General features: G+C 39.4%; 1 protein-coding gene across 3 annotated transcripts in view; it reads right to left on the reverse strand.

Moving 5' to 3' along the window:
• LOC134219585 (homeobox protein abdominal-B-like) overlaps positions 1-12,575 on the reverse strand; it is a 155,726-nt gene extending 143,151 nt beyond the window's left edge. For 2 of the 3 annotated variants that reach the window (XM_062698378.1, XM_062698359.1), the window contains exons 1-2: positions 11,446-12,575; positions 11,311-11,387 (exon numbers count right to left, since the gene is read on the reverse strand). In XM_062698378.1, the coding sequence (XP_062554362.1) occupies positions 11,311-11,338 (28 nt within the window). In that variant the 5' untranslated portion in view covers positions 11,339-11,387; positions 11,446-12,575. The remainder of the gene's footprint in view (positions 1-11,310; positions 11,388-11,445) is intronic. The other variant, XM_062698367.1, reaches the window with a different exon arrangement.
• Between the last annotated feature and the right edge of the window lie 15,072 nt (positions 12,576-27,647).

Here is a 27,647-nt window from a genome sequence, read left to right on the forward strand (position 1 = left end):
GTATTCCCGGATTATGGCCATGGTATTATGGCAATGGTGGATGTGACTCCTTCTTTATATGTAGGCGCTTTCCGGGAATAAATCAATGGTAGATGTGATCTTTTCCCCGAATAGAACAATTCAGATTGAATTGGTTGCAATAACTCATATGTGATTTGATTGGTTTTAGTAACTCGTCTACGACAAGTGTGTAGCTTGAGTTTTTAAAGTTAGGCGCTTGCCCGGATTAAGGCAATGGTGGTTTCGATCCGGTCTTAAGGCGCATGCCCGGAATGAATCAATGGTGGATGTAATCCCTACTTCAAAAGTAGGCATGGGGCCGGAATAAGTCAATGATGGATGTGATCCTTCCCTCGGAAGTAATTCTGCCGTTTTGTTATTTTGTTCTTCCGGAGAATGTCTACCATCAGTCTAAATTTATCAGAAAACAGCCTCGGCCTACTTTATTTACGCTAAGCAATATATGAAATATCCCTTTATCTTTCACATTTTGAAATTATGCCAAATGTCCGTTATGCCAAATGACCCACTCTTTTCTTGCAGTTCAAAATTATGCCAAATGTCCGTTATGCCAAATGACCATTATGCCAAATGGTCTTTATGCCAAATGACTTTATGCCAAATGACCCAGACCCTCTGTAAGTCATAGTTTTCTGCCAGTCATTCCTGGAATGGAGATCATGTTCTACGAAAAAGTCATCATCATTAGTCCCCGAGTTGCGGATAGGAAATAATTTTAATTGGATGGAGCAAACTCCCGCAATATAATGATTAAAAAACACCGTCTTTCCTATACTCAGCAGAACCAACCTATCGAAAATCATATGAGGGGCCCTTTCAAATGTTTATTCCACTAAGAGCACTGCATATAGTTGCCTCTCCACACAAAATTGTCAATTACTAGTAGACACCGCAAACAAGAAAAAGACTGTTTCACCTTTTGTATATCTACGGGAATCGGCTTAACATTTGACCCGAGCAACATCTTCACCGTAACTTGGGAGGAGAAGGAAGTGTTGATGGGGTACTTACTCATAAGTACCACGGAGTTGGATATTGGGGAAGGTATTCGTTGGGTCAGGATTTGCCTGTAGCTGACAATATGACCGTGGAAAATCTGCCCTGCAGAGCTGAAATTTGTTCATCATACACTGAACGATCGTGTTGGTGCTGGTCACGCCCAGCTTATCCGAGAGAACGCAGAGTGAAAAAAATAATTGCTGCATCTAAAAGCAAAAAATGTATTAGTGCGGGATCGATCGTGTTGTAAAAACATATTAGACGAAACACATTGATTTCGCGTTGGGTTAATTTGAAGCACGGCTTTCGTCTTCGTGCCTTTAAAATAACTTCAATCACAATAAATATTTAGTTGCTTACTAAGGTGATCTTCTCAACTAACCAACTATTCTTTTCCCAATGCGCTCACGGAGATACAGAGGATTCCACGGTCTTGAACTTGACTAAAGACACTATAAACAAAGACAGGAAATGTTCCAATTCGAATTCCAAATTTACTGTCAGTGTCATTCCAATGTCATTCCCAAAAATCGCGCGTAACATTTGGTAAGGGCTATACAAATTATCACAAAAACATATGTTTTAATTATTATTTTGTTTTTTTTTTTAATCTTTTGGAGCTAATCAACCCCTACAAATGATTGAAAATGAACTTTACTTATTTATCGTGAATTCACAACTCGATTTGGTTTGGTGAACGCGTTACAAATTAAAAATATTGTTGATTCATGAAAATATTATAGTCCAATTTGAAAAGTTTATGCAGCATCAGCAGTGTTGCATATTCGGGGTTGCCAGTTGATTTGTTTGTTCAGGGATCAGATTTCGCGTCTTTGTATATAGTGTCTTTAGTCTTGACTAGCAACTACGATGTGTAGGGGAAGAGGACCAAAAACGCCCCCGAGGCAAAACGGGTATTCACTCATATTTACCATGTTTGAGATGGCCTAAACAAAACTAGACGTAAAATTATGTAGGTTAGGCGAAAAAGTGTCAAAATAATAGAAAGGAATGTAGGAAAACCGAAATTTTCCACATTTCGATGAAACATCTAACATTTCGGCGAGGCAAAACACCCTAGTAGAACTAACCTACAATGTACTACTCGTGTTAGAATGTTTTAATTTACGCAGATGACATGAAACTCTTTTTGGAAATACGTAAGCATTCCATGTAGTGGTGTTTCAAAATGAAATCAACGATTTTTATAAATGGTGTAAGAAAAATCTGTTTCAAATGAATGTATGTGCCATTCAATTTCGTTTACAAGAAAGATCAATATTGTACAAGAGCAAATATACATAGGCCAGAAAACAGATGAAAAGTGCAAACTAATTGGCGATTAAAGGTTGCATGAAGAAGAAGAAGTCGAAGGATGATATTAGAAAAATATTGCACGGGGAAGCATACGGAAATTTTTTTCAAACTCTTCTCAAAAATTCTAGAAGCAATTTAATTAAAAACGGAATGCAGTACGGGGTTGGACTTTTCTTATACTGTGTATCAAGTATGATATCATAAAATAAAATTTAAAATCGAAAAATTGCGTTTATTATGCAGTAGAAGGAAAGTCCAACCCCGTACTGCTAACCGTTTTTAATTAAATTGCTCCTAGAATTTTTGAGAAGAGTTTTAAAAAACTTCCCGTATGCTTCCCCGTGCAATATTTTTCAGATATCATCCTTCGACTTCTTCTTCTTCATGCAACCTTTAATCGTCAATTAGAGATATAGGTATCATTCTGGACTCCAAATTGTCGTTCATATATCACTATAATCATTCTTATTTATAAAGCAAGCAACATGCTTAGTTTTATCAAAAGATTCAGTTAGAATTTGAATGATCCTTACACAATCAAAGCTTTGTACGAGGCTAATGTTAGGCCTCTTTACTTTACCAGAATACTGCGATGTAATTTGGGCTCCGTATCAAGAAACACATGTGAACCGCATAGAATCAGTTCAGAAACAGTTTTTACTCTCTGCGCTTCGAAAACTAGGGTTGACGTCTCTACCATTGCCTTCTTATGAATCACGGTGTTCATTAAATAACCTAGAAGATCTCAAAAAACGCAGGGAATTCTCAATGATAGCTTTCATAAACGATATTATCACACAAAGAGTGGATAGTAGTGAAATTTTGGCAAATATTATTTTTTGTGCTCCTATCCGTCCACTTAGAAATAGAAGACGATTTTCGCGCCAATCCATATATGGGGCTGGCAGCACCATCTCAGAATCGAATGAAACTTGGCGGGCATAAAGATATGGCATTTCTAAGCCACTCTGCATACTTAGTTATTTTTTTCATTGATTTTTTTAAAAATCGATGTGGCTATGTGTGTAATATTGATATAAGAAATCTAGGAAATTATACGCCCTTTTCAAATGTTTGTCCACATTAATGTTAGATTATGCTAAATTGCTTCCTAAACAAATTTTTATACGTCCAAAATGTGTCTATGGTTGATGATAGGCTACTGAACCTATATTTGGCGCTGTAGGCATAAAACACGCTGATAAATTTTCACTCGATATGGACATAAAAAAGTTTTTGTTAGAAAAACTTAAGATTTAGCTTCTATTCTATGTCAGAAAATTTGGTTTTGAAACGCTTTTTATTGAATAATCAACTAGGAAAGAACGTAAATGAGTTGAATTTACATTGCAGGTGAAAGGTCAGTCTTGTCGACAAGAAAAGGTTGCACATGTGAACCCTGAAAAAAATACTAGAATTATCAAGGTGAAAATAATTTTTAATAATACCAGCGTGGCCCAAAAATCAAATGACTTTGGCTTGTGGTATATGTTGGAGCTTATGCAGGATCCTTATCTTAAGCAAACAACAGCTAAAAAAGCAAACAATATGTTATATAAGTGAAAACCAGGACTGGACCAGGGATGCCAATTCTCGCGACGCAGATTTTTGCCGAAAAATCATTTTGCGGGAAAGAAAAAAAGGCCTGATGAGAGATAACTATTTCTCCCTCACTGCCACTGTGATTTGCTCGTTTTCTCACTTCTTTCATCTTTTTCGTGCCTCACCAATAAGAGTAGCTTTAATGGAAAAAATAACCAATTCCCAATAAGCAGTCGATGTGGTGGTGGTGTGACGACCCAGTGCCATTTTTGTTGGTGTTCTTGGTTTGAATCCCGTTGCGGTCATATTTTTTTTATAAATGCACACTGAAATTTTTTGCGAAAATGAGCGAGGCGTATCTGCATGAAGGTTAGGAAAAAATTCAAAACCATTTTTTCGAAACATATCTTCTTCTTCTTATTGGCATTACATCCCCACACTAGGACAGAGCCGCCTCGCAGCTTAGTGTTCATTAAGCACTTCCACAGTTATTAACTGCGAGGTTTCTAAGCCAAGTTACCATTTTTGCATTCGTATATCATGAGGCTAACACGATGATACTTTTATGCCCAGGGAAGTCGAACCCAGCCACCCTCAGCATGGTATTGCTTTGTAGCCGCGCATCTTACCGTACGGCTAAGGAGGGCCCATATCGAAACATATACTCCCTGAAAATAAAGTTGTTTGCTCTCAGAAGCTTCTGTGAAAATTTCAGCCAGATCCGTCAAGTCCAAGTGGATGCTCAACGAGCTCATAATTTATATGGAAAAATCGTTTAAATATATGGTCGGGGTTCAGCCAAACCGCACCAAGCGGCTTTTCGACTGACTTGGTGATATTTTGTTCGTACAAGGACAACGGAAATAGTTTCATTTCAATTCAAGCATACATTTGCAGTAGGATATCCTCAGTTATAGGGTTGAAGGATATTCGATGCGATTTGCGATCAATTAAATCCGCTAAACGAAAGTTGGAGCAGAAAAATCGGTAATTTTTTGATGGCGCTTGGTGTAATTTGGCTGAACTCCGACCATATAGGAAAATGCATACTATCCACTTTTCTACCTCTATGTGGCGCTATAATCATTCAATCCAGCTCATTAGTGATATTTACAATATTTACATTATTGTTAAGTAGCTCTTGAAAACCGCGAGTGATTTTGTCAAAAAATAAAAAAGTTATAAGAGTAAATGTTGGTTTTACAGCTGGAGGAAAACGCGACATCCAACTATTAAACATGCAGAATTGATCGGATCGATGTGCTTCGATTTACTTGGTTTGTTCAATACTAGCTTTGAAATTGACAGAAATTAACAGAAATATTAGGGCTCACTACCTTCTCCGATCGACTTTGTATGCGAATTTGTCGGATAGAGCGTTTCACCTCGGGGGAGTAATTTATTTTTTTCAACTTTTTTTCATTTAAGTATATTTTTTTTGTTTTTTGACTAAATCTCTCGCGGTTTTCGGGAGCCTCTTCGTGATAATGTAAAAATAGTAAATGTCACCAATAATTATTTTATTACGTCTCGAAAAAATGATTTTGAATTTTTTCATATAAGAGTTTCATATAAGAAGGTAATAAGTTTTTTATCGAAAACGATGATACCGTTTGCTTTGGTGATGGCACGAAAAGACCAGAATATAAAGGGAGACGAGCAAACCAACTTTTCGCGGCAATCGAAGTAGAGAGAACATCACTCTTGAGACTGTTCTTCTTTCCAGAGAAATACGATGTCGCGTCGAAAATTTTCATGAGTGAGCATCTTGTGCTCCTGAGATTAAGTGAGCATTACGACCCTAGGATGGTAGCTTTTAGAGTTTTTTATGTTACAGGTGGAGCTTTATGTCAAAACACGTCTTATTCGCAACATACAAAAACGTATCACACCATCTACGTTTTCTTTGAGGTAGGTTGATGGAAATGTAATACGTTAGGTGTCGAAACGTCTGAAAACATTTCTATGGGCCAGTCTACGTCATGAGGAAAATGTTGGGTTGCAAATATTGTATTGGTTTTTGAATTGTAAAAGTTTTTTCAAGAATTGATTCTGAAATTCCAGGAAAGTATTTTAAAGAAAATTAATGAGCAAGGATTCTAGCTGTTGTGTACGATGCGAAAAGGCGTATTGTATCATCAAATACGGACTTCGTAACCAGCTGAAGTGCAGCAGTCCACGAACGAAGAAGAAATTCGCTCTATATCCTTCCATGAATCATGGACATCAAAGAATGCTTAACGAAAAGCTATCGGAGTATTTGGCATTTAACGGGAGATTGACTTCTGGCTGCGTCGCATGCCTTATGCAGTTGAAGAAGATCTGGCGGCGTTTAACGTTCAGGTCAACGGGAAGTAACTGGCCCAGAATCGAGTCCAGTGACGAAGAATACTCTGTTCGGCGTAGGCTCGACGAGAAGTTGCTGCAGCCCATCAAATATCAAGTACCATGTAAGTAATACCAAAAGCTCATACATAAAATAGGGGGAATGACGGCTTTGGCAGGTTTTGTTCTATTATTGTTAGGGGTTTTTTTATGACTGATTATGCTCAAACTTGGCCTAAACATTCTTTGCAGAATATTGTGGCCAAATTTCATAAATTTTGGTCGACAAAAACCCCCCTGACAATAATAGAACAAAACCTGCCAAAGCCGTCTGTTCCCCTATGTATATAAAAAGTTACTCAAGGACCTTGTGTATACAGATTCACAGGAACTGAGCAGTGAGCAACTATGATGAAAAATAATCCGAAAAAATCACTGTGTGGATTCAATTTCCAAATCAGTCGCAACACTTTTCGTAAAGAAAATAGCACGTTGACATGCCTTCATGTATTGTGCTTTCATTAAAGATTAAAATGGTCACTAGAATCATTAATAACTTATTCGGATTATAAGCTACAAGATTTTTTGATCAAGAGTCAAACAGCACACATCTTATTTTCATTAATTACTAGCAGACCCGACGAACTTCGTTTCGCCTAAAATTGATTTATTCTCTGATTAGATCTCGAGTTATGAAAAAATTATTGTTTCATTTGTAATGGAGCCCCCTTTCCAAAGCGAGGAGGGGTCTCGAATTATCTTTCACCGTTTTTATGTATATAGACTAGCGAAAGAAACCCAGCTTTGCCCGGGTGTTTCAAATGTCACAATGAACTATTTGCAGCACCGCACTCTAAATCAATTTCCGTGCGTTTGTTTTGTTTTCCTCAAAAGCTGACCCAAAATTGTGTTACAATGATTTTTTACATTTCCCCGTTAAAATCACCAACTTTTTGTATATGCAAACCTTGCTGATCCCAAAACGAATCGATTAGGGGAAAAATCTTGCAGATCGGTCAACCCGTTCGCGAGTTCACGAGGAAAGAAATCTCAACTTATTTTTATTATTATATAGAGAAGATGAAACTAACTATTCTTACTATTTAGCAGTATGAAAAATCTGGAAAATAAGATTTTTTGGGACGAAAAACTGCGTCCATTGTGTTGAACTTTTGAGGCATTTTTGTAATTATTTTTGTGTCGTGGTAAAAAATTATTGAATTATTTTCCTAATTCCCAAATGATTTGAGAAAATTTTAGACATGTTTTATTATTTATGGAAACTGAAAACAGTACCTCGCATCCTTGTTCCAAAACCGGTAGGGTTTCATATCCCTCAACGGATAAAAAATCACTCAAAATTGTAGACTACAGGCCGGACTCGATTAACCGGAGGCTCGATTATCCGGGGCTCGATTATCCGGAGAAAATGGCTCGATAATCCGGAGTAATATTTTTACCCTTCTTACAAAAATAGAAATATGTATTATCAGTGTGTATTCGTAACGTATCCAATATGGCAAAACACCTAGTAATGATAGTGCCTTTCTCGCTTTCCTAAGGGGCTGTTCACGCTTTAGGGGGAGGGAGGAAGTCAGACCAAAGGAGGAAGTCAGGTCCGTACAAAAAAATTAAACCTTCCATAAAAAAGGTTGCGAGAGGGAGAGTGGGGTATCAAAATTATCAAATTCAGCGTTACGAATTTTGTGAAAGAACCCTAAGGGAACGGAAATCAAGAACATTCATAAAAATGGCCAATTTATGAAATTCAATTCAAAGCACCGATATTTTTTAAGCATTCGTATGTACATTCTGAGTACAGCATTGACATTGTGACTCATGCTATTAAATTATCCTCCGGAATATCCGGAATTGGTTCGTTCACAAATTACGTAACGCTGAATTTGACGATTTTGAACCTCCATGCTCCCCCTCGTAATGCTTTTTGTATGGAAGGTTTAATAGGTTTGTATGAATCGCAACGCACGGTCTGACCAGCTGCCTCTCCTTCCAGCGTTTCGTAATTTGTGAACAGCCTCAATATTTATGTAAAAAAAATTTTTCGCGTTGTTAGAATGTCAAATGGTGCTATGCAATAAAATTCATTATTTTTTGTTTTATTTCACGGATGTTCCGGAATTTTCGGAAGGCCACAGCATGTATAAGCCACAACTCATAATACAAAAACAAATGCATCAGAAAAATCTTGGTGCTTAACGATAAAATTTAGAAGTATTATTTTTTGGGATCCTCCAGATTTCCCGGAGGACCACACGGTGGTTAGAGGTGTGCGCCGTCGCCGCCGACAATTTATGGCAATCCCGTTGAAACTCCAGAGGGTTTCTCGTGAACAGGCTATTTCTCTTGAAAATTCCTTACATTTTTTCGTTCAAAAATCGAAAAACCTTTCGTAAATACTAAGAACTTTTAATGAAAATTCTGAAAAATATCCTTCGAAATCTCGAAAACACTACCGTTGAAATTCTGAGTAAATTTGCTTAAAATTTAGGAAGATCTTTTTGTAAAGTTTAAAAGAAAGAAAGACAGGATTATTGTCTTTGGCCAGAGCTCGCACAGACTGAATACTTAAAACTTCGCATTAGACAACAGACAGGACATTCACACAGCACCTAGTGAACAAGTGAGCGCTTTTCCGCTTCACGAAATGTTTTCTCCTTACTACCCTAGTAACATTTTAGTTTTATATTGGTTTTATACCACTCTTGTAGAGTAAATTATACTCTTCAAGAGCGTTATAAAACTTAAAATGTTACTTGGGTAGGGCGGGAATCAAACTCACTTTCTTTGGCTTGCAAATACGCTTAGATGACTGACGCCACTAACAATGCAAATTCCAGAAATTTCCCGGGTAAATTATAAAGAATTTCCTTTAGGAATCTCGAAGAATTACCTGCGAAAATTTTCAAGGATTTCCTGTTGAAATCCACAGAATTTCACGTTGAAATCAAATGTTTTGACGGGAAGGGCCGTTTGTTGTTTGGCCGAATATGTCATTAATCCGAAACTCGACTGGCATAAAATCATTTGGCCGAAATAGACATATGGTCGATAATGTCGTTCGGCTGAACAGGTCATTTGACTGAAAAGTCGTCTAATCGAATAGGTCATTTAGCCAAAAAGGCCTAGATGGTCGTTTGGTAGAAAAGGGCCATTTGGCCGAAATGAACATACGGTGTTGTTTGCCCGAGCTGCCGGAAAAAAACCGTTTGACCCGAAAATGCTGCTTGGCCGGACGAGGTGACATAAGGTCGAAAACGGTTTGCGACGTACGGGTGAATATCATACGGCCGAACTGATAATTTGGCCGAAAAAGACGTTTCGGTCCAATGGAATTTTCGATGACAAGGCCTATTCGACCAAGCGACCTGTTAGGACATACGGCTTTTCCGGCCAAATGACTAGTTTGGTCGTACCACCAAACCATTTTCCACATAATAACCGTATCGGACAAATGGAATTCGGCTAGATAGCTTTCCGCTTAACGTATTATTCGGCCATGTGGTATTCGGTCAAATGACTTTCAACCAAACGACCCTTCGTCTTTTGAAAATTTTCTTGTAGAATTTCCGAAGAATTACTAATAGACAACATAAAGAATTTCACGTCGAAATCCAAAGAAATTCCGTAAAAAAAATCCAATTGAAATTATGTTGGAAACAGTTTTTGTGAAACTTTAAAAAATCACAAGAAATTCTGTTAGATTTGCTTCGAATTGCCCGGTGGCATAGGCAAACTCCAAACAATTTCGCGTGAAAACTTCAAAAAAAATTCCCGTAAAAACTTATATTTATTGAACGGCTACTCAGCCTTGCAATTATTATCAATAATTATAATTAAAACGTACAGTCGATCCATAATCAGTATCCCGTGAAAACTTTAGAGCAATTCCTGTTGAAAATTCGAAAAACTTGGAAGAATCTCCTGGGACAGCTCATTAGATTTTTCCGGAGAAATTAAAAGGATTCTCCCGTTAATGTCTTAAAATATCCTAAAAAACTTTACGTTACGAACGTAATTAAAAAAATCGCCGACCAAAATTATGACAAACGTAGCCGCCAACAATTTTCGGATCGGCGCTGACCTCTAACGGTAGTCAGAATCCATGAACGGACCAACGGGATATTTTATTAGATGTTATATAACCAAAATAAAGATTATTTGAGCAAAAGTTAAATTTTCAGCAACAACAAAAAAATGGCTCGATTATCCGGAGTGAAATTTTTTTCAACACTCCGGATAATCGAGTCCGGCCTGTACCACGTTACACTATGCATTTTGCTTATGATTTAATCTTACTTCTCAATATGAGCATCAAAACTGAGCACAAAAATAATTTTCTATGAATATATGCTCCCCAGTACCACTAACGGCTTTATAAAAAAAAATCCAGCGGTTTTGTGGAGCAAATAAACTACCTAAAACACAATTTTTGGCTACGTTAGAAATAACGTCAGTAGTTTAAGAGACTAACTTTCTAACCTGAAAAGGAAAACACTTAAAACTCCAAAGCTATTCTTAACAAGCTTGAGAAATCCTGCATATAAATGAAAACTTATAAAATTCATTGTTTTTTAAAACAATTTTTAAATATTTATATCAATTAGCTATGATACGTCGATAAACAAAATTACTTTGAATGTGGATATCCATTTGCAATCAACTAGATGGGTCAGTAGTCAATCATCCGCAACACATAGCAAGAGATCGTGAAATAAGAAATGTACCAGATGTACAATATCGCAAACGAGTTTACTCACAATGATTCAGATTTAAATAGAATTTTACCACCACTTATAACAGCGGTAACAATGTTTAATATTCTGGTATTAGCGTTGGAATAATTTACTCCTATTACTTGCTATTGTAAAGCTAACTTAATACTCATTTTATATTTTTTTGTCTAGAAGAGGTGAAGTCACATTCTATTTCGTATAGTTATTTGATGATAATTTGATATTCGGGTCCAAGTTTTCTAACCTTGATGGTGTGACTATTAAAATTGAATTTATTAATTGTTTTATTATTGTTTTAAAATTAATGAATTTAAAGAAACTTGTGGAGATATCTTTATCACACATTACTTACTCTGCTGACACTGAACGGAGACCTCCATTGATCGCTTTTCCAACAAACTATCTGAACCGGCAAACTAAACCCCAAAACTCAAATTGAACCGTTTAAACCAACCAAAATCAACAACGAACTAACAAAAATATTTACCTTTTTTAATGATCATAACTTGTTTGGTTTCAACTTGTTTGTTCTTGCTCTAAAGGTTTCTTCAAGCGATCTTCACACTTCACGATACAAGGTTACGAATTAACACGTGGAACCTTTCTTCAGCTCATATCAAAATGTAACTATCATTCGTATGATGGTTTTCAAAAATTTCACTATCACTCACGCGAACAGTTGATTTTTGTTTTCTTCGATTTATCGTAGCTGAATTCAGATCAATCGAACAATCACAATCTTTTGACGGTACTTCACGTGCGACACATTCGTAAATTAGAATACTTTCTAAAAACGATCGATTGATGGTGGTTTCCACTGGCTACCGCACAGTTCACATAAGCAAAAACTCGTACGTGAATTTACTGTTTATGATTATTACGATGTGTTAAATTTATGCGTATTTAACCGCCTTATCCTCTCATCACCTTCGTTTTGTCTTTCATTCAGCACTGGCATGTGTGTTGTAAATGTTTTAATAGATCGTTATGATTTTACACTTGTTTCTCGACTTTTGTATGTTATTAGATATTGATAGCAACAATATAACTAAAACTATAAAACGAAATTGTACGGAAAAAATAAACAACTGAAAATGTATGCCGTAGCCTTCCCGGGATCGACCTGCTCTTGATCGTCTCCAATTTTTTTCCGCTGCTTCCGATTTTCACTGCCTTCACTCACCGAGTGTGATAAACGATTATGATGGAGTATATAAATTTTTATTGAACGTCGCACTCTAAAAAAAACTCAACTCGCTTCGGACCCGGCTGCGACTGCTCGGTTCGAAGTTTTGCTTGAAGCTCTGGCGGAGCTATAATTTTCCTCCTTTTTGCTCGCTCTCTGTGGGTTGTTTTTCCAAGTGGGTTCTACACAGTGTGATCATCTCTCATGTTACTGTTTCTCTTTCGCACCCAGTGGTCCGGACGCACGGGTGAAGCTCTTTCGTGCCAACACGACGACCACGGACACCGAAAGAAGCCCAGTGGGGTTTAATTCGTCGGCGGCGCTAGTGCTCTGCGGAGAATATTGGTGGAAAACGCGTCACCCGAGCAACCACGACGCAAAGCCAACTGAAATTCGAGGACGCGAGCAATGGCATCGAGATTGAACGCATGTGTTCACCTAACAACCCGTCGAATCGTACTGAGCGAGAAAGAGTGGGTCGTAGTAGTCGTGACATAGCCGCCTTCGATTCGTTTAAATGTTGATATTGTATCCGCTGAATATGTATATAAAAAGCTTTATAACGAATGTAATAAACTGGTGAGACTTTGGTGCGCGAACCAGCCGCATATGTACGTGTCTTTATTTTCAGCTTGCAGTACATCAGCACTCAGATACATAACCAGCCGGTCGAATCTGACATCAGACTGCGATGTAGGAATCGGCTGTTCATACTGTTGTTGGTGCATTGGGAATAATAGCATTGGCGTAAATAGTGAAGGGAGGCTGTGCAAACCGTGCAAAGTCTAATGTTGTCCTATCCCATGTTCCAATTCCAACATTCAAGCACTTTAATAAAATTTAAAAAAAAATAACACTTAAAACTCGAGCGCATTACTTATTTTGCTTGCCCAATCTACCCACAACATCAAAGTTTCATCAACTTTTTTGGCGAAAAAAGAACCCATGCCCAATTCACCGTTGTGCCGTAATTATTACAATTACAATCCAGAACCGGAACTAGTCTGAGGGACTCACAGCAATGGAATATGGCAACCATGGTCGGTCCCTTCAAAGTTTTCATTTGTTATAATGTATGTTGTAAAATCTGAGGCCATGGTTCCCATACTCAATTTCCTGCAAACGCCCCTGCTGATCACTAAATTAGGTATACGATTCCAAAACTGGCATGGCACCCTCTCAGAAGATGACGGCAGCGATGACGACGGACGGTTACTCCGCAAAGCATACTCGCCTTGTGGTACGGTACCCACCGTGCTCACGAGTACACATTCCAAACTTATGCGCATGGGCTGTGCAGGGCCAAAACGCGGGTAAATATTGACTTTTCGAGCAAGACAACTTTCAGGCAACCACCAGCAGCGATAGAACACGTTTCCCAACAGGAAAAAAAATCCAGTAGCCGAAACCGATTATGGCGCTCGATTATTACCATGGCGCGGCGCACAAACACATCCTCACGCTGGAAACAATTTTCATCAGCATAAATTTCGCATGCTTCATAAATTACCCCCGACTATTCCAATACGTTGTCGTGCCAGCCAAACAAATCGGCCCATTCTGGTCCCGAAGCCATTCCGATGCCTATTTTGGGGTGGCAATCGATTTCCTTCATTGCCACATCTTTTTTTTTGCTCAGCCTCAGCTTGCAGCTCGCTCGACGACGCTTAGATTGTAACAAAGATGAAGGGAGTGTGTCACTAAGATTTCAATTACTCGGCAGCGGAAACCGTTGCCATCTTGGAAGGCTAGGAGCGAATTCGTATCAAATGGATAGAAATTGCTCATTTGTTCGCAGTTTATTTGAACGGGAAAATTTACGACATTTTTTGCCGCTTCCCCTGGCAGTTTCGTCATGGTGCAGTTGGCGCCAAATTGAAATCATTCGAAATTTGTCAACCGGTAATTACCTACAAGCTGAGAGATTTATGCCTTGTTGCTAAAAGCAGTTAACATGGGTTAACACTGCAACAATTTTGAGATTCCACATCGGTAGCCAAAAAATCGGTTATAATACAAATTTCTTGGTTTTAATGCATAGTTTATACAATTATTGTGAATCGACACTGATATTTTGGTTTAGGGGTCAGCTTTTAAAATCTCAGCCAATAACCTGTCAATCCTAGAAACACTGTGAGTTTTATTTGATGCAGACTACAATGCTGCTAAAGAATGCTGCCTTAATGGTATGGTACTGGAGATACGCGACAGCAATGCTATTTGTTTGAAGTACTCAAATCAGCGTTTAAGGCAAGGCGTTGCTTCCGTATTGAGTGTGTGCCTTTGAAATCGCGAGAAGACTTATTTGTATTGAAACCATGCAGATTTGCAACTCGGTCCATAACTGCACGTCGCCAACTACACACAGTCTTTGGACGGTCCACAAATACTCTTCCACCTAATCAATTTATCTAGCTCGCTGCGTACATCGCCTTATTGTACCCGTAATCGATCGATATCGAAAATCCATTTCACCGGGTTATGGTCCGATATTCTAACTACGCCCGGCTTATTGCAGCCGTCAGATTTTTACGGTGTGAATAATGGATGACTCCCCAACAACTGATGCAGCTCATCGTTCTCTCGCCGCCTTCATATACCTACCGTCTTCCACAGATGGTTCAGGGCACTTTTCTTTCAAAGACTCCAAGTTAGTATTGGTTCTCCACGAGCGTTGTTGAGGTCTCGTGTCCGTAGAGGACTGCCATTTTTAGATAGTTTGGATCGACGGCAAACACTATTCAGTCAGACTGCCTTGCAGAGTCCAAAGTACGTACGGCATCCTGCCATCATACGTCTTCGAATTTCTCTGCTGGTAATCCTCACAATGTAGAACCATTGAAGAAGAAGAAGAAACACTACATATCGCCTGACCAACACGGCTTTTATTCGCTGAGATCAACATCCACGAACCTCATTCCATTTACGTCAGCTTGTCTTCGAAGTATGGATTGCGGAGCATAGGTCGATGTGATCTACACGGATCTCAAGGCTGCATTTGATCGGTTTAGGGTCTTTTTGCCGAATGCCGTTTGACCTTATGTCGTATGGCCGAATGCCATTTGGCCTAAAGGATCATTTGGTCGAACGCCTTTTCGCCGAATGCCGTTTGGCCGAATAGTTAAAATACGTTTTCTTATTAAGTGTGAAGTGAGAATTGAGATGTTCAAAGTGATAAGTGAGTAGCGAAAAGTAAAAGTGAGAAGCGAGAAACGAGCTGTTCGAAGTAAGTAGTGAGTAGTGGGAAGTCAGAATAGTATAGTGGGAACTTAGAAGTGAGAAGTGAAAAATTTGAACTGAGTGATGTGAAGTTATTTATGAGTAGTGAGATAGTAAGATAAACGAATCAAGAGATGAGAATAAAGAATAAACAAATAAGAAGGAAGAAAGAAGAAGGATGAAGAGAGAAGGAAGAAGGAAAAAGAAAGAAGAATGAATAATTAACAAGAAGGAATATAGAAAACGGAAGAAAGGAGGAGAAAGAAAAAAAAGGAAGAAAGAAGAAATAAGAAAGAAGAAGAAAGAATGACGAAGGACAAAGGAAGAAGAAAGAAGCAGGAAGTATGAAGAAGTAAGGAGGAAAAAAGAGAAAGGAAGAAGCATGAAAGAAGAATACAGAAGGAAGAAAAAATAAAGCAGAACGCAGAAGAAAAAAGGAACAAGGAACAAAGACAAAGAAAGATGAAAGAAGTAAGAAAGACGAATGCTAAGGAAGAAGGAAGCTGGAAGAAGGCAAAAATAAGAAGGAAGGAGAAAGAAGAAATAAAGAAGGAAGGAAGAATGAAGAAGAAGGAGAAAGGAAAAGTAAGAAAAAGGAAGAACGAAGAAAGAGAAATAAGGAAGATGTAAAATTCTGAACTCTCAGTTCTTCAGTTATCAGTTCCCAGTTTTCAGTTCGTAGTTCTTTGTTTTAAGTTTTCAGATCTCAGTTCTTAGTTCTCTGTTCTCAGTTCTCTTTTCACTTTCCACTTTTCACTTCTCATTTCTCACTTCCCATTTCACACTTCTCACTATTCACTTCTTATTTCTCAATCTGCACAACTCGTAATCTGAGGTAACAATTTTTAACTATTTGGCCTAATGGCGTTCAGCCAAACGGCATACGGCCAAATGGCTTGACACCATTAGATCGTGTCGATCAATAAAGTCTGTTAGCTAAGCTGAATATAGGGGTAATGACGGCTTTGGCAGGTTTTGTTCTATTATTGGCAGGGGGGTTTTTAATGACTGATTATGCTCAAATTTGGCCCAAACATTCTTTGCATATCAAAGCATATTGTGGCCAAATTTCATAAAATTCGGTCGACAAAAACCCCCCTGCCAATAATAGAACAAAACCTGCCAAAGCCGTCTGTTCCCCTACTTGGATTGGAGTGTCTGAGTTATTAACTCGTTGGTTCAAGTCCTACCACACCGCACGCTCTGCGCTAAAATCGGCAAGGCTTCTTCTTCTTCTTCTTATTGGCATTACATCCCCACACTGGGACAGAGCCGCCTCGCAGCTTAGTGTTCATTAAGCACTTACACAGTTATTAACTGGGAGGTTTCTAAGCCAGGTTACCATTTTTGCATTCGTATATCATGAGGCTAGCACGATGATACTTTTATGCCCAAGGAAGTCGAGACAATTTCCAATCCGAAAATTGCCTAGACTGGCACCGGGAATCGAACCCAGCCACCCTCAGCATGGTCTTGCTTTGTAGCCGCACGGCTAAGGAGGGCCGACAAGGCTAAGCCTTTTGAATTCACTATCCCATCAGGAGTACCACAAGACAGCAAACTAGGACTCTTACTATTTTCAATATTTATGAACGATGTTGTCTTGGCTATTCCACCAGGATTCCGGACGTCAAAATCTTCATGATTATACGCTGCATCCAAGATTGCCTAAAACTCCACAATCTGGTGAAAAGGTTCGAGGAATGGTGTTCCACAATTTTCCTTACATTGAATGTACATGTACACTGTACAGTGTACATAAGTGTAATGTTATTACCTTCCTCCACAAAAAGAATCCTATATTCTACCAGCACGAAATGCATGATAAAAGTTGGCAGCTTATCAGCAGAGTTCGTTACCTGGAAATAGTTCTTGATTCCAGTCTGTACTTCAAGCAGCATTATCTAGATATCGTAGCCAACAGACAACTGGGTTTTATTTTTAAAATTGCCGACGAGTTTCGTGATCCTCTTTGCGTGAAGGCTCTATATTGCTCACTTGTTCGGTCAATATTAGAATTCAGCTCGGTAATCTGGTGTCCGTATCATTCATCCTGAATCACTAGGTTAGAGCTTCTTTGAAGATTTGGCCGGTACGGATTTTACGACACTTCCCGAAATGGCATTACCCCGAAGGTCACTACCCCGAACGCCACTACCCCGAATGAGTCACTACAACGAATGCAATTACCCTTAATGCGACACTACCCCGAATCAGCTAGTAAAAAATAGATAGGAAAATATAATAGAATTAGTCATTATTTCAAGTTTATACTTAATTTCAATGAAAAAAATGTTACTCAATAAAAGTTCTGCAGAACTCATATGAATGATCAATAGTTTGCCTTTCGCATGGATCTGTTTCAATGCAGTATAGAACTAAGCATTCTCAGTCCGGTAAATCCCGTTCCACTTCGTATAGCACCTCGAAGAGTCCTGAAGAGTAGAGGGAGATTATGTAGCACGTTCTCATGCACAATGCAGGGAGTTGGAGGCCTTAGCAAGGTTAGTAATGGAGTAAGAGTTAGTGAATGGGTTAGTGGACATGAAGCATGGACGTTAAAAGAGGCGGACCGGAGAGCTTTCGGGGGTTTCGAGCGAAAAGTGCTGCATACAGTACGCGGATGGAAACTAGGAAATGGTGTGCCACGCACGAATCATGAGCTGTATCAAGTATACAAAGAAGAAAATATTGTGAATCGTATAAAATACGGCAGACTTCAGTGGGCTGGTCACTTAGTGCGAATGTCGGAAGAAAGAATAGCGAAAACAATATTCAACAGAGAACCAGATAGAGGCCGGCGACTTCGTGGAAGGCCACGAACACGCTGGCTGCACGCGGTGGAATCGGACCTGGGGACCCTAAACGTTCGGGGAAACTGGAGGAACATCGCCCAAGACCGACGATTATGGAGCTCTACAATACGCCAGGCATAGGTGTATCGACGCTGTAGCCAACCAGGTATCCAGGTACCAGGTAGGTAGGTAGGTAAGTAAGAGAATGAATGATTGAGTAAAAGTGAGTGAGCGAATGAGTAAGAGTGAGTGAGTAAATTACAGTGAGTGAGTGAGTTAGTTAAATTGAGTGTGTGAGTGAGTGAATAAAAGGGGGCGAGTGAGTAAGGCTTGTTCGCGACAAAATCTGGACACAAAACTTTAAGAATAAAAATAAACTGCTATTGGTTTATTTCGGTACGTTTTTTAATTCAAATGGCTTCATTCCTTATCGCTGCTTCGATGTATGCACGAAACTTGGTGACATTTGAATTTTCAAAGAAATAATACGTGCCGAAAGATCTGGCATCCTCAGTAGAATTTGTTTCGAGCTCGTATCCTTCTGGTGGCTTAAAAAATCCGTTTTTGTTCTACTCTCTAACGTTTTAGATGTTGTCAAACAAGCATCGACAAATTTTGAAACGCTTTGAACAGTGTTCACATGAAAACAAAAGGTTTTTAGTCAGTTGCTGGATCGAGAGACCTGAATTTCAATTGCGACTGCACACAATTTTTCCGAACCTGCAATTCCTCCGACGCCATCTTTCACTACGTACTTGTAACACTTATGAGAAATATATTTTCAGAAAGTACAGACATACATTCATCAATCTACGAAATAATTCACTTGTTGATGAGCTATTTCAAAAGTTATACGTGTTTAAAGGTGTCCAGATTTTATCGCGTACAAGCCTTAAGTGAATAAGAGTGAGTGCATGAGTAAAATCAAGTGAGTAAGATAAAATGAGCGAGTAAGCGTGAGTGAGCAAGTAAAAGGGAGTGAGTGGTATGAATGAGCGAGTGAGTAGGAGTGAGTGAGTGAGTGAGTAAGAGTGAGCGAGTAAGAGTGAGTGTAAAATATAAAGGAAGTGGGTGGTATGAATGAGCGAGTAAGCAGGAGTGATTCGTTAAGCACGAGTGAGTGAATGAATAAGATTGAGTGAGTAAGAGGAAGTGAGTGAGTAAGAGTAAATGAGTTAGTAAAAGTGAGTAAGTGAGAAACAGGAAGTGCTGGAGTAAAAGTGAATGAGTCAGTAAGAGTGAGTGAGTGACTAAGAACGCGTGAGTGACTAAGAGTGAGTGAATGAGCGAGTAAGAGTAAGTAAGTAAGAGTGAGTGAGTGAGTAAGAGTGAGTGAGAAAGAGAGAGCGAGTGATTGAGAGTAAATGAGTGAGTGAATGTGGATGAGTAAGCAATAATTAGGGAGGAAGTGAGTGATTAAGGGGTATGTGTTTATGAGAGATATGGAGATCTTGTTTGTCTTCGGGAAGTCGCATTTACTTAAAGAAGGCATCGTCTCTGTTCGCCTTATATCGGGAAGACGCATTATTAAAAAAAAAGGCATAATCTCCTTTGTCTGGCCAAACGCGTTCATTTAAAGATGGCAATATTTTTCCTGTGTGTCTTATACCGGGTAAACGTGTTCATTTAAAGAAGGTATCATCTCCTCTGTCTAACTTTTATACCGGGTAAACGTGTTCATTTAAAGTAGGCTTCATCTTCTCTGTTCGCCTGATACCGAGCAGATGCGTTTATTCAAAGAAGGCTCTCTTACCCCATTTCAAAGAATAATACTTTTTCAGATTATAATGGGGTAGAATGATAGTTTAAGTTAATTAGACGAAAAATAAAAACTGTTGGTTAAACAGAATCTTTAGTGCATTTCTCTAAGTAACTCTATTTTTTTTTGCAAAAATATTGTCATTTTGCGATTCGTCGATATCTGTTTGTGTTAAACATAATAATGGAATCTTGCACTGCCCTTCTACGTATAATCGTCCCATGTTAGTTTTTGGAGATCTTCTTCTTCTTCTTATTGGCATGACATCCCTACACTGGGACAGAGCCGCCTCGCAGCTTAGTGTTCATTAATCACTTCCACAGTTATTAACTGCGAGGTTTCTAAGCCAAGTTACCATTTTTGCATTCGTATATCATGAGGCTAACACGATGATACTTTTATGCCCAGGGAAGTCGAGACAATTTCCAAACCGAAAATTGTCTAGACCGGCGCCGGGAATCGAACCCAGCCACCCTCAGCATGGTCTTGCTTTGTAGCCGTGCGTCTTACCGCACGGCTAAGGAGGGCCCCAGTTTTTGGGTATTTAGACTTTTTATCACAGAACGCTCTATTTCGATTTGTTTTCCCGAAAACACTTGAAAATGTCGAACTTAGTTCGAAAAATCAATGAAAACAACATCAAACTGATTCGTCCCATTATTGTTGAATTTCTACGTATATTTGTCTCACGGGGAATAAGCTCATAATTATGACACAATCTGTTATTTTATAGAGTGTTGCTTATGAAAATGGTATTCAATACTTAGTTGTCCTAAGCCTAGCTACTTTTATGTTAATGATCTTCATTCTAAGTGATATCACTATGATTTAACAACATAAACCATGTGGGAAATACAGTTTTATATTCCAAGCATGAGACGAGATGTGTCGATCATAGTACCTAGTCATTAACGAAATCAAATATTCAGCGAGATTAATATGCATCGAAATCCGCAAACAAGTGTTTTTTCTCGGGATAACTGTCCCGCTAATTATATTTATGAACTAAAACCTTAAATGAAATTATTAGAATGGAACTCTCCCGATAATCTAGTGATGTCAACTTCTCAAATTATCTACTCATATGGAAACCTGAGTGTAGTTTTGTTTCAAATGCGTTTTCTTAAGTTGCATTTTTTTTTTATTTGGTACAAGTATGCATAGAACAGAATTGCACATTTGAAATGTTTTGGGCATAATGGCCTTTCGGGGTAGTATCCCATTCGGTGTAATGGTTTTCGGAGTACTATCCCATTCGGATTAGTGGCCTTCGGGGTAATTGCATTCGAAGTAGTGGGGTGAACCCCCCCCCCCCCTTTGGGGTGAAGCCTTACGTAATCTTCCATGGAACGATCCAAAAAAACATTCCTGCCTATGAAGAACCCTGCCAGGGTCTAGAGACCCTCGAACTAAGGCGAACTATCGCTCAAGCGGTATTCATCGTCAAAATTTTAACCGACGACTGCCCTGAAATCCTGAATCAATTGAGCTTTTACGCCCCGGAGCAGACTCTCTAGTCAAAGAACATACTCCATACCCCAGAAGGTGAATAATACGTGCACGACCCAATACGATTCATGTCAGCACGCTTCAACAGGTTCTGTGCACTGCTCGACTTCAATGGTATCTCATCCACTATGTTCCGGAACAAGATTAGAAGAGTTAATTATTCAATTTCGTAACAATCATCGTCCGTAGTAGCTTTTATTGATAGTAGAGTATTAATTGTTTTAGAATGCAAAATTCTTTGTGTCACTGTTTAGTCTATGTGAAAGTCATTTAAGAAAACCTATGAGGTTTCTGCGCCAATATGAGCATGGCCAACAATGTCAACTCAAACTGGCTTTTTCCTTCATCAAAAGATGGTAAATAAATTGATAGGTAAATAGCCCATGATGGCAGCAATGATTAAATGGGGCGATATAAACCCTCATCCTTGCGAAAAGGATTGGCATCCCGTTGCTTAGTGATATCCCGTAATCTTTCCTGAGGGCCTGGTATTTGGGACAGAGAAACAGGGACTGTTTTTATCCCCCTGCAGGCCCTACAGATATCGCAAATTATGAGAAAGGGGCTTCCCCCAAAAATATGGGTAGTATGCTCGGTTCCGGATCTAGAGATAACTTGTTGGTCCTTGTCGGAGTTGTGGATGAATGTTGATCCTACCAAAATCATTCTGTTCCTAGCGAGGTGCGTTCGACTTGCTATTCCTGGGCGAGTGAGATTGGGTGGACTGTATGGGGTGATCACAGTCCCGACACAAACAAACTCTGCCACAATTACGGCCTTTCTTCCTCGATTCTCGGTTCCAATAATTAACACACGCGACGTGCAAAGCAATTACACATTTTATTTAAACTAAACTCAAACTACATTTAACATTTATTTCGATACTTAAGCACTAACATTTTACTTTCTTACAACACTAACATCAATTTACTTATATCTAACGGAGTACAATTCGACCGACCAACCAGAGTATCTACGGATAACTTACTTAATCTATTCCACTGAACCACGATCGAAACCTTCAACTCCGACACCTCCGGACATCCTGACGGCATCGTTCCCGATCTCTCTTCTCGCAGATCTCTGCGTATCTCTATCGGTTTCGTTGGCTGCAGTTCAGGTGCCATGGGGCGTTATTAGGAAGGGTCCATCATAAACATGCTGGCTCACCGTAAAATCGGTGATTTCTGAAAATAAATAAACCTCTTCGACCAGAATAGCTGCGGGGAAGCGTGGGAAAGCTCAATGTTGCACCTTTTCGTCTTGGATTGGCAGTGGTAACAAACAAATCTTCTCTACAGGACGTTTCAAAAATCCATTGCCGGTCTTCAGAGTGACCACCCTGACAACACCATCATCACCGGGGTGAAGTTGATGAATCCTAGCCATCTTCCATCGCAAGGGGGTTGGTTATCATCGTGAATTACAACAAGCCTTCCTATCTCAACTTCCACTGGCGGTTTCCATCGTTTCATCCTACCTTGCATGTGCGATAAATAATCCCTCTTCTATCTTCTCCAAAAATGTTGTAAATTTTGTTGAACGACATGCCATTGCCTTAGACGATTTACGGGGATGGTTGTAAAGTCCTGATCGGGTAGATCTTGAATGGATGATCCAATAAAAAAAATGGGCTGGTGTCAGCGGAACCAAATCTTCGGGGTCCTCGGTCAATTGGGTCAAAGGCCGCGAATTCAAACAACCCTCTATTTGAACAATTAGTGTGTTCATGTCCTCGAAGGTAAGAACATTTTCCCGAAGCACCATCAATAAATGCTTTTTGGCAGAACGTACCCCTGCTTCCCATAGGCCACCAAAGTAGGGTCCATTAAGGGGACTGAAATGCCATTGGATGTCCTCTGCAGTACATCCCTTTGTAATGCCTTCTCGGGTTTCACGATTCCGTAGGAAGTTGCTCAACTCAGTCAGATGGTTCTTTGCTCCCACAAAATGTTTTCCGTTGTCGGAGAAAATGTGGCTTGGTTTTCCTCGACGCGAGATAAACCTTCTCAAAGTCTGAAGGCAACGCTCAGTGGATAAATCCGTAACTAATTCCATGTGTATGGCCTTCGTACAGAAGCAAACAAAGAGTGCTACAGATGCTTGCACAGCTGCTCGTCTTGGACCAGGTCTTACATATACCGGACCAAAGTAGTCTACTCACGCGCGGGAAAACAGTAACTCTCGTAGCTGGCAAGTCACCCATAAATTGTTTGACCGTGGAAATTTTAGGCCGATAGCATCTCAAGCAGTTATGAACCAGTTGCCGAGCAAGGTTCCTTCCTCCCAATGGCCAGTATTTGAGCCTCACGGTTGCTAGCAACAGTTGAGGGCCTGCGTGCAACATTTTTTCATGGTAAGATTTAAGAAGTTTCGTATTCAAAATGTGCCGACCAGGAAGAATTGGAGGGTGTCCTTTCTCCAGACTCCTCAGAATAGTGTAGCCTTCCTCCAATACGCAAAAGACCATCTTCCTTGGAAATAAATGCGTGAAATCATCTCAGCGGAGGTTTAAGTGGAAGTGCGGATCCTTTTTACAAATCTTTCCATTTCTCTGGAAACGATTTTTTTTGTACTCTGCGAATTAGTACTTGTTCTGCTCTTTCTTTTCGGTCGTTATTAAAAACTTCGTATTCCATCTTCTATCTCTTGGCCATTCTCAGGAAATACGCAGTACGACCGACCAATTCTTCGTAAGAGTCGAACTTAGAGATGTACCATTGGTTGAATTCGTCGCATGTCGACGCGGTGTTAACGACGTTCGTCTTCCCCTTCTTTGTTGGGTTCTACACTCCGTATCGGCCAATGCTCTGGAATTCTGAAGCCAGTCGGGTCACGACTACCACATATTGTTATTGATGATGTTTGCAGCACTCAGACCGCGCGAAATTAGGTCCGCTGGATTTTTCGTGCCCTTAACGTGCTTCCAATAACACCCGTCCGATAGTGTTTGAATTTTGGATTTTGGATGTGCTGGGTTCAGCCCGTCAGAGGGTTGTCCTATTTGTATCGTTATGTCATTAAAAAAAACCCTTGGGGAAATAGCTGCGTGATGGAAGAGGCAAGGTTCGGATGAATAACTACTTCGAAAGTTGTGTTATTATGGAGGCAAAACGGTGCAGAAAAGAATGTTTGTTTGAGAGTGAGACGAAGGAATTTAATGACTCATGTTACATAGTTGCTAAGCCCCAAATCACCCGAACATCCCCACAGAGAGCCAAACACTCTAACCTAAAATCAGCTTGAATCATTCAATTAATCGATACTTGAGAGTAATAGGCAAGTTTAAACCAGTACGCAGGAAGCCACGATAGGGTCCAAACACACTAACGACAAGCGCATTTAAATGATCATTGTTCTGTTTTACTTGTCAAATTACTGTAATAAATGTATATAGTTCTAAATAAATGATTGTAGTGTTAATGTAAATCATGTTGTTGTGAACCTAAATATACTATGTGGAAAGCGTAAATCTTGTGTTAATTGTGAAGAAGTAAGAACATTCTAAGAGACAAGAAAAGAGCAAAGGGAAATGGCCACGCAGGGAAATCAGTTCGTTTGGTATTTTTGCCTTTCGCGTATACAAAGTATACGTAAAGGCTATAGGATCACTCTTAAACTGAACTTTTGAACTTTTGTTATATATCAATCGACTCAGCTCGACGAATTGGGGTGATATCTGTATGTGCGTATGTATGTATGTATGTGTCTATACTGCCCATGATCGCATATTTGTAACACTCGCATTTTTGTTCATTTTGTAGAAAGCCTGTGAATCGTTCAGAAAGCTCAATTTACAGCATCTAATCCCACAACAGTAAAATAGGCTTTGCTATCTTGCTTATCTGTGGTAAACTGGAAATGATTGAGTTTGTGGGGAGGATTGACAAACGATTTACAAAATCAACCAAAATGCAAATGTTACAAATATGCGATCATGGGCAGTGTATGTACAAAAAATTTGAGACACACTTTTTTATACTGAGCTTTATATTTGCTTGCAACAGGTTGCATCCGACGCGGAATCCTTCCTAATTTTTCGCTATCGAAAATTGGCAAAATCGGCCATTCCGTTCCAGAATTATTTAAAAAAAACCAACTTAATTCACCGATTGGTGATACTGCCTTTCTCGCATTTAGCCAAGACACCAACCTTATAAGGCGCTTATATAGTTCGATTCCATTTTCTTAATAACTTTTAAACGCAATGGTCGATCGTTATCAAATTCAATAGTGATCAACAAGGATTTGTCCCCTGTCGAATGCAACTTGTTGCGAGAAAATCGGTTGAGAATTACTATATGAAAAAGTGGCTAATGTTTTTCGGTTTTCGTGTGCACACACACACACACACACACACATACACACGGACAGACAGACATTTGTTCAGTTCGACGAGCTGAGTCGATTGGTATATTACATAACATCAAAGTTCTCCGAGACTTCTTTTAAAAATTTGGATTTTGGAGTGAAATGATAGCCTTTCGGTACAACTTTGTTGTACGAGAAAGGCAAAACATTGATTTTTTCCCCATTTTTTCCAAGGGTCCTCCCTTTTGACCTCTCTTATGTGCTTTTCTTGTTACTATCATGAATTTTCTTGGTTTATAGTACACGAGAAAGGCACCATCACTGCTAGGTGGATTATTCTGGTTTTTCTAAGACATGTTGGGTCTAGAACAACGATCACTGTCGAAACTATTAGACCAAGGCCCCAACAGTCCTTAAGGTTAAGAAAATCGGTCCAAACCCTCGTTGGAACCAATAATTTTGCGTAGCTGCGGCATAATGAAAACCACTCCTCCAACAGAAATTCCTTCCCCCTCCTCGGGAAGTTAATCAACCTTAAGATCCGGACAATCTCTTCCTGGTTTTCCTGGAGGTCTGGAGCTGGAAAACTTATGTCCTGTTTGCGACTTCCAGGTTCATCACCACACCTCTCACGAACATAATTGCGTAAATAATTGCCACCCAGGAACGTTTTGATAAATCTCACCCAGCACTATGAGTTATTGTTGAATGAACAATCGGACAGAGAGGGCACCAGCAAAATCCGGATTGAGGATGATAGACAAGCAGTAGAGCCACCCATGCATAGACGAAGTGAGAAAGGCTGTTCGAGAGCTAAAGAACGCTAAGGCTGATGAGGAGGTCGGAATCCTGCAGTTTTTCTTCGGGTTTAATCCACCAAGTGATTGAAATGATTTGAGAAGGAGAAGAGTATGCTTTGAGTTGGCTTGACGAGCTCATATGTTCTAAGGGTAGAGACTCGATTGCGTTGGTTATCGAGGTATAATACTCCTCAATATCGCCTGTAAGGTAATGTCCCGGTAAGGTAATGTCTGTTTAGCTGCTTTCGTTTGCGGAGACCTACAACGATGTTTACTCTGCGACAAATTCTGATTGGTGATGCCCTACTGTCTGACCGATTACATTTAGTCCGCAGTGCAGCTGGATATTACGGAAGCCACTGAAGTAGAGTTGTACAGCTGGATGCAATTTGTTATTTTATTTGGGACGCCAATAGAGAGCGTGCACCTAAGCCCTAAGGACTGTTGAATGTGAACGATTTCGCTTTTAAAAGAAAATTATGCAGTGAAGATCATCTGTCATGAAAAAATGTGTATTTTCGTATTGCTGGAGATGGAGGATTAAACCATAAAAATAAATTTTGATGAAACGAGCATGAAATGTTTCATTTTAAAGTTAAAACATTCAAAATTACTTGTTTCAAAATTATAAAAAACTTGTTTTCCGGGCTTTTATTGAATTCTTTCAAGGTTGTAGGCCCCCTTCTTGAACCTTAACTGTGGAATCCAATAAAGTCAGCTGGAAGGGCCTCACACCTCCCCATTTTCAACAATGTTGCCCATCCTGCTCTATCTAGCTCCTGGTTGTTTCTTGTAGCACCGCAAGTTTTAAATGCAGCCTTCGAAAACTTCAATGAAGGAGAGCTTCATAACAGCGCGCGTTCTGGTTTTATATTGTTTTCGTCTGTTACCAGATGTTCTATTCAGTCTAGTTAAGTCAGTCAGTCTGGTAAACCAGCGGTCAATCTAGCACATATTCTCGGAAATCTCTCTTGAGGGTGGTCATTTTAAGCCCCTTTCGCCTTCCAAGTGCCCTTGGCCTTTGGTACTTACGACGAGTAAAGAAATATCAAAATTCACATCAATATAGAAAAAAAAATCAATAACTGCTTTAAACTTTAATGGATGGTG

The sequence above is a fragment of the Armigeres subalbatus genome, chromosome 1 (genome assembly GCF_024139115.2).
Source record: "Armigeres subalbatus isolate Guangzhou_Male chromosome 1, GZ_Asu_2, whole genome shotgun sequence".
Lineage (NCBI taxonomy): Eukaryota > Metazoa > Arthropoda > Insecta > Diptera > Culicidae > Armigeres > Armigeres subalbatus.